Source organism: Mytilus trossulus, chromosome 1, assembly GCF_036588685.1.
Source record: "Mytilus trossulus isolate FHL-02 chromosome 1, PNRI_Mtr1.1.1.hap1, whole genome shotgun sequence".
Classification (NCBI taxonomy): Eukaryota; Metazoa; Mollusca; class Bivalvia; order Mytilida; family Mytilidae; genus Mytilus; species Mytilus trossulus.
In genome coordinates, this window is record NC_086373.1 from 87093862 (window position 1) to 87102699 (window position 8838).

The 8838-nt window shown below is 31.9% G+C and overlaps 1 protein-coding gene across 1 annotated transcript in view; it reads left to right on the forward strand.

The window, feature by feature from the left end:
* Positions 1-6512, forward strand: part of LOC134701585 (uncharacterized) — a 170277-nt gene extending 163765 nt beyond the window's left edge. The window contains exons 33-35 of the mRNA XM_063562752.1: positions 1672-1826; positions 4184-4319; positions 4838-6512. Of these exons, the coding sequence (XP_063418822.1) occupies positions 1672-1826; positions 4184-4319; positions 4838-4933 (387 nt within the window). The 3' untranslated portion in view covers positions 4934-6512. The remainder of the gene's footprint in view (positions 1-1671; positions 1827-4183; positions 4320-4837) is intronic.
* Positions 6513-8838: the final 2326 nt, after the last annotated feature.

Consider the following 8838-nt stretch of genomic DNA (forward strand, 5'->3'; position numbering starts at 1 on the left):
CATTTCATCTTTAGTTGGAGATGACTTGTGCATGTGCATGTCCAGTGATAAAAATTAAAAAGGAACCTAGGAAAGATTGAAGTAGGTAATTCGTTGTAAATGATTAGTTTAATGCAAATATGAGTAGTTCATCTGAATTTAATTTATGTTTTTCTCTCTGCAATCAGATCAAACAGAACTAAAACAAAATAAGTGCACTTGTCTACCTATCATTATGCTTATCTTTCTGTTAATATAAAAAAGAATATTATTGAGTACGATTGCCAATTAGACAACTCTCCACAAGATACGAAATGACACAGAAATAAACAATGGTAGGTCATCATACGGTCTTCAACCATGAGCAAAGCCCATACCACATAGTCAGTTATAAAAGGCCCAGAAATGACAAAGTAAAACAATTCAACCGAGAAAACTAACGGCAAAATTTATGAACAAATAATGAACAAAAATCAAATGTGTAACACAGAAAGAAAATACCCCCACTGAATTTTAGACTCCTGACTTAGGACAGGTACATACATTTTGTACACACATAATGTAGCAAGGTTAAACATGTTAGCGGGATTCTACCCCCATCCTCTCACCTTCGAAAGTGGTGTAATAGTGCAACATAAGAATGAACTTTAGAAATTAGCTGAAAAAGACTAAACTCATTAAATGGCTAAACAATTACTACAGAGAATGGACGTAGTAGGGTACTTATATCCCAACAACAAAAATACTCTAAGTCCATTTCTGTGAATACTCGCGGTTACTGACAGCTAGTTCAAAGCCACTGACAACTAAAAAATACATCATGTAATCATCTGATTATCAATCCGTACACTTCCAATGGATTTTAAGTAATAACGTCATGAACAGTCAATAGAAAAGCATGGCCTATTGTTAGTTATAATTACAGGGCAATTACCACAATCCTTATTGTTCATGGGTAATATCGATAATTTGATAGACATTATATACTCTTACCACGATGTGTTGATAATAATTAATAATTGTGTGTTGTTTTTCTATTGAAATATTGCATTTCCGAAGTACGATTTATTATATATAAAATCAAATTTGAGAGTTTTGATCAAATCTGCTAGCGTTAATTTGAAAGCATGTATCAAAGCTTAATTACCAATTTTGCTTTATTGTTGTACTCTTGAAAGCTATGATACATAGAGGAAAATCCTAACAGAAAAATTATCAGTCGTTAAAGATCGACAAATGAGTCAATGTAAGATGTCAAAATAAGTGAAACCACTTATCACAGATACCAGACTTATACTTTTCTACGTGTGTTTTATTGTAATTTCTAGTCTGTGCTTCAGGATGAAGCTTTAGTTTAATGGAAATTAGCATCGATTTTTTGTCACATCAATCCAACACGTAGTACATATATACAGTTTGATGTGAAATTTTGGTAACATGTCATTATTGAATGTCAAATGAGTGTTATAACCCAGATATCTAGATTCCCTGAATGTAGCCTACAGTTTCCTTTTAATGATGATTTTAAAACCCGCATATCTATTACATTAAAGACTTGAATCACTAATATATATTCACAATTTCACTACACTATGATTACGAAACGATAGCATTTAGCTGAGCGGTTGTATGGTAGTTGGGTCTAAAGACCTGATTTATTTGTGAATCTATAAATATCAAAATATGTTGTAGAACAAGAAAGAAGAAAGATCTATAACTGTTTTTGTTTATAACGACTGGGAAGATACTAACATGATACCTAACTCAACAAAGACTATGATTGATTTCACGGAAATTGTTTCAAGGACTACACGTCAAGATAGGGAATCCCTAGTCGTCATTTGCAGGTTTTTAATACAAAATATTAAACATATGAAACTCAAGTACAAATCAAAGTCACTAATGAATTCGAATATTATTTTGAAATTAAAATATGTTCGAATACAAACAAACTAATGTAACTGAATAAACTAAGTAAACAAAGAAATAAGTGCAAAGTCAATACTTTTATCGACAAATCTATGTTATTATTTAGGCTCAGTACGTTTTTATTTCAAAATATTTCGCCTAGACTGGTGTTGTTTGAATGTATTGGTCGTGCAACTATGTAAAATGCCTCAAATAGTTATCAAAGGTACCAGGTTTATAATTTAATACACCAGACGCGTGTTTCGTCTACATAAGACTCATTGGTGACGCTCAGATTAAAAAAGGTAGAAAGCCAAAACAAGTACAAAGTTGATTAGCATCGATGACCTTAAGTTCCAAAAAGTTGTGCCCAATACGACTTAGGTTATCTTTGCCTGGGATAAAAAAAAAATGCACACACTTTGATTTGAAATCATTAATACCCCTTATGCATCTTCGCTTCAATAAATATAACACTGTCATTTTGAATATGCCGTATTTGCTAGATAACGATGTTTGGTAAAGTGTTTTGTCATCTTCCAAAGATTTCGTATCATTAAAAACTTTCTACAGAACAAAATATAAATATTTTACATATACACTCAGCCATTGGTTGACCTAGCTTGACATTACTTTCATTCACGCTTACTTATCATAATTGAAGTTATCGTGATATCATAACTTTTATCATAAATCTGTAATTGCTGATTATATGATGTTCAAGAATGGTAGAATTGTAAGAAGTTCGGTTCATATAGAATTTTTATTACACATTCGCTAGACGAACTTGTAAAAGTGTTATCAGATTTACGCTGTCTCGAGTAAAAGTAACAGTTCATTCACGTATCCTAGAGTAACATGTTATGATCTGTTTGTGTCCGGTTGAGTGATTCGTTGCAACTAACATATGAGTAGATGGTTTGAGTTGCTGAAGGGATATTTATCATATTTTGTATATCTACTAAAGGTTCTTTTTTTCAAGTTTGTATCACCTACCCTGTATCGCATACCCCGTATCGCATAGCAAAACCCGTATCGCATACATGGCGTCAACGTTTGATCTATGACGCCAAGTTGCAATGTCCTATCATTTCAACTAGTTGATATAAATCGGTCATCTATAGCTAGTTATTTGGTAACATTTTTTTGAATTTTAAAAACATTGTCTAAAAAGTATATTGAGAATGAAGTAAGGTTATAGGGGACATTACGATGTGGATATTCATCAAATAAAGTAGTTTGAAACAAAACAAAAATAGTCAACTGAAAAAATAATGAATAATCATAAATTCCTTTTCTTGTTTATATTTTCGGGCCATTAAAAAAAAAACCCTGATATTCCATGAATCTAATTCTGATAAAATATATGATAAACAGAATGATACATGGCGAAATCTGTTTCGCATGCTGTATCACCACTCGACCAATATCAGCGCTCGGGACCTTCGGCCCTCGGGACTGATATTGGTTTTTCGTGGTGATACAACAAGGGATACGGATTTTGCCAGGTATTATTCTATATTTATCTTGAAATCGTGTAACCCATTTTACTTACAGACTAAATTATCTGCATCAGATACATCGAATTATCAAACAAATTTAATTATTTTTTCTAGATTGAAGAACGTGTGCAACTTTAAGAAAATAAACCAGGGTGATTACTTTGTGCGTCAAACGCGCGTTATATCTTAAAAAGGACCTCATCAGTATCGCTCGATTGAAAACAAATCAATGTTTTAATTCAAAATTAAGTACATAGCATCGCGGACAATATTCGAAAAAGTTGTACAAAATACGGCTAGGGTTAAATATTCACAAAGTTTAGAACCCTTAGGATTTCGAAAAAAGTGACAGATTTGTTAATATATAAACATGGCAATACAACCGATAGTTTATGGAAACACAAGAATAGTAGAAGTTTTGTCTACTGATACTACACTAGTTGAAGCAAACACAAAAAAGCTCTTACACGTTATACTGTTGTACTTGAATTAAATGTAATGCGTTGCTCTATGGTACGTTGACTGACTTACGTGTTGCTCTCATTCAAGTAACATGTTAGAGCAACAGCATCGCATTGCTTAAGCAAATGATTTAAAGTTGCATTGTACACCGAAAGTCATTTAAACGAGAGTTGAGAAAAAAAGAACAAATAGACTATATTTCAATGTCCGAAGCAATTTCTTTTAGCTTTTGATTGATAAATCGTATATTGTCTCTATCACCACGTTGTTATTTTTTTAAATGCTTGCATTGTTTGTTATGATTAGAATTGACATAAACCATTTTTATTCAGGGATGGTTGTACGAGATGTGGAATATATGTCACTTTGGACTTAGCTTTAGAGAAAATGGAAATAGATGAAGAAATTGACATCTTACAAGTCGTTAGACGAATTCAAACTCGGCGGCCTCAATTTTTGTCAAATATTGTGAGTTTAAAAAAAATACTTAATCTATTATGAGTAGTATCTTTCAATATTTATGAATCTACTAGAGAAAGAAAGGTATTGTTGTTCAATTAATGTCGGTGGTATTCCTCGTAAACAAATTGATAAAATAATATAGTTCTCGTACATTGACCAATTCCGATCATTTAAAGTAATTTAAAGAAACATCTGAAACTCCCTACATACCCTCAAACGCGGCTCTGTTTTTTCGAATGTTAATGTGCTTGAATTTAAGGTCAACATAAAACCGAACAAAATCCTAAGCAAGTTAATCAGTTTTAACATTTCGCATATCTGATTTTATAATTTTCAGAATTAATCAATAAAAAATGAAACAATTATCTTTATTTTATCAAATAAGATTTTTATTTTTGTGTCAAGGTAATAGAACTAATAACATTAAACTGAACCAACAAACCATATGTAAAAGAAAAATTTAAAATGAATACTAACTTTGTTTTATAAAATAAAAACAAATCCTTTTCTGCTTTTTATTTTAGGAGCAATTTGAATTTTGTTATTATGCTCTTAGGGAAATACTTGACAGTGAGTCAGTGTATGCAAATTCAGGAAACCTGCTGTCAGCATACAGATGAGCAGTTTGATTTGAAAAAAATAACAATACTTGACAATTTTAAAATTTTTACTTATATATTTTGTCTTCATCAATTAACATTTGCAATCTAATTGTATATTTAATACCATTTGTTTATATGAGCATCAAATTCATGTCCCTTGCAACCAAACATCACTCAAATGTGTGCTTCATATTTTGACTCATTCAGCTGTTTTAAATTCTGTTAGATTCTATTTGATTATAGATCGTTTCAAGCTCACCTGGCCCATCAGCTTTTCCCATCACTTTGCGTCCGGCGTCTATCGTCGTCGTCGTCGTCGTCCGTCGTCGTTAACTTTTACAAAAAATCTTCTCCTCTGAAACTACTGGGCCAAATTGAACCAAACTTGGCCACAGTCATCATTGGGGTATCTAGTTTAAAAATGTCCGGTGACCTGGTCAACCAACCAATATGGCCGCCATGGCTAAAAATAGAATATAGGGGTAAAATGCAGTTTTTGGCTTATAACTCAAAAAACCAAAGCATTTAGAGCAAATCTGACATGGAGTCAAATTGTTTATCAGGTCAAGATCTATCTGGCTGAAAAATTTCAGATGAATCGAACAACCCGTTTTTGGGTTGCTGCCCCTGAATTGGTAATTTTAAGGAAAATTTCCTGTTTTTTGTTATTATCTTGAATAATATTTTAGATAGAGATAAACTGTAAACAGCAATAATGTTTAGCAAAATAAGATTTACAAATAAATCAACGGACCGAAATGGTCAGTTGACTCCTTTAAGAGTTATTGCCCTTTATAGTCAATTTTTAACCATTTTTCGTAAATCTTAGTAATCTTTTACAAAAATCTTCTCCTCTGAAACTTCTAGGCCAAATTAGACCAAACTTGGCCACAGTCATCATTTTTGGTATTTAGTTTTAAAATTGTGTCCAGTAACCCGGTCAACCAACCAAGATGGCCGCCATGGATAAAAATAGAACATGGAGGTTAAATGCAGTTTTTGGCTTATAACTCAAAAACCAAAGCATTTAGAGCAAATCTGACATGGAGTTAAATTGTTTATCAGGTCAAGATCTATCTGCCCTGAAATTTTCAGGTGAATCCAACAACCTGTTGTTGGATTGCTGCCCCTGAATTGGTAATTTTAGGGAAATTTTGCTGTTTTTGGTTATTATCTTGAATATTATTATAGATAGAGATAAACTGTTAACAGCAATAATGTTCACCAAAATAAGACCTAAAAAAAAGTCAACATGACCAAAATGATCAACTGACCCCCTAAGTAGTAATTGTCTTTCTTATTCTTATTACAAACCCGGTAATAAGTCTAACTCGGTAGGTCACATTCATGAAAAGGGAACGGGATTATAGTTACGACTTGAGGAGTAAACTTCAGAATTCATTGGCATACTTTTTATGATATAAGTGTATAATGTCCTGTCCATTGTTGATTTAATACGATACAGGGTCAACTCATGCAATACACCATTCATAGTATAATTTAGTTCAATATTAGAGATACTTTTACTGTTACTGCTGCTTTTATGTTATGGATATATTTTTGCCTAAAATTTATCAATAAATTGATATATTATGTAGTTTCGTCTTGTTCTTGTATCTTTGTTCTTATTTTTTCACTTGCTCCTGTTAATACTGATTAGTTCTCTTTTCTTATCAGCTATTAATTCATGTATTAATCTCTTGATTGATCAATAGCCAAGAGTGTGAAAATTACATTTATGACTCAACATCACTAAGACGTCAGCTGCGTGTCGTCTCTAAATCACTCATCGTTGGCGCTCGAATAAAAAATCGTAAAGGGCTAAATTACAATATAACAAACCATTTGGGACACAAAATTACGATTGCAGATCCAAATACAATTGAGGTAAAATTGATTTTGCAAATGGGAAATGTATCAAAGAGACAACAACTCTACCAAAGAGCAGTTTTAAGCCGAAGGCTACCAATTAGTCTATAATACAGTTTGCAAATTCCGCATCCGGAGGCGTGCTTCAGCTGGCCCCTAAACAAAAATATGCACTAGTTCAATGATAATGGAAGTTGTACTTAAAACAATAATTGAACATTTCTATGTACCGTAATATGACACAGTTACAAAACCATAGGGTTTGATAGTGAGCTGTAGCAAATGAAAGCTAGCCAGTACGTATCATTTAATAGCTATTTGTTATACAGGTTTCGCCTTTATGAACTATTGAATGTAGATGTTAAAATTGCTAATTATGTCTGATCGTATCAGTAAGTAAGTTAATATAATCATAAATAATGAAATACTTTCTATTGATTTCATGTCTTTGCTAATTATAAATGGTCCACCAACTGTCTTCTCCTTCATTACTGATCTTTTTGTAATCCGTTTTTAATTTTTCAAATGTCAAATCTTTTGTTCTTTTAATTGATATGCATTTTTATCTCAACCCGGCGGTATGAGGTAAGTCGGATCACTGACAAAGCTGGTGCTGTGTTAAACTTGGTTAATTTTTCTTTAGAAATATATGTTGTGTTAGTTGATAGGTCACAAAGTTAAGGACTTCCATGCACCCATTTACACAAGAGTATGATATATTGTTTCTATTCTGACCGGTTACTAAATAGTACAATTTTTATTAAACTATTGTTGATTGAATAGACAATCAAAAATGAAGATAGAAAATAACATTATCTGGCTCTGAAAAGACACACTAAAAAAATAACATGTTAACCTTATAAAAGAGGAATACAAATAATATATCTAGAATCGTTAATAAAATGACCTATTGAAAGGAATAAGTTTTGGGATACTAATAATACATATGATTATTTACCTTACTTAAAGATGCAATTAATGTACACTTAAATGGAAACACCATTTGTTTGAATAGAAAATGATAACTATGTTCCTGTCTTAAAAAAATATAATTATTTGATAACATTTATAAGATATACACGTTATCAGTTATTTAGATAACAATCGACATCTACCATTAAGAGGCGGACTACACCCTTGGGACACACAAATGCATCAGTCGTATAATAAACTGACAACGCCATGACCAAATAAGGCACAGACAAAAAGACAAACACCAAAATACAAAACACAACATATAAAATTAAAAATTGAACAACATGAACCCAAGGAAAAACCAGAGGTCCTTTCATGTGCTCCAGAAAAATTGGTAAATCCTGTTCCACATGTGCCACTAATGGTGATGCTCATATAAGAACGCACTAGATGATAAGTCTAATTCGATAGGTATCATTTGGGGACGGGATTGAGATTACAATGATATAAACATATAAAGGCAAAAGTTGTATACAGGTGTTTAAAAGTCATAAATCGATTGAGATCAAACAAATCCGGAATACGAACTAAAACCGACAATAACGATTTTACTTATAGAATCAGCATGACGTACAACAACAATAAAACCCACACAAAACACAAAGTACCCTTCCTAAGAGTTTTAGAAGTTTGTACCTAGTTCAAAGCCAAAAACAACTTAAACAATTATCAAACTATTAATCTAATCACGCCATAAATATCATAAACAGTTCGTGATTATAAAAAAATGCATCTTGTGCAATTTCAAAACATAGGTATTGACAAGTAGAATCATAAATATTTATAGATTAAAAACAATGATATTAAGAAGGACTTTGATTTATTATTAGCACAATCATTACTTTGACCGAAATAATATATCGGTTTAGTAAACATGTGAAGAGTAATTAACGCTATAAATGTTTAAAGGGGTTACAAGTGTAAGTGCATGTCTGGTGATACTGCTACCATTAACAGTTTTTAAAATTATTCTCTTCTTTGATCGCTTAGATGTTGGTCTCAAATGTAGTGTCTTCATGAAACTTTCACGTAATGAAGCCTTTGGTTTTTTTTTATTTAGTTGTCACGCTGCGAATTTA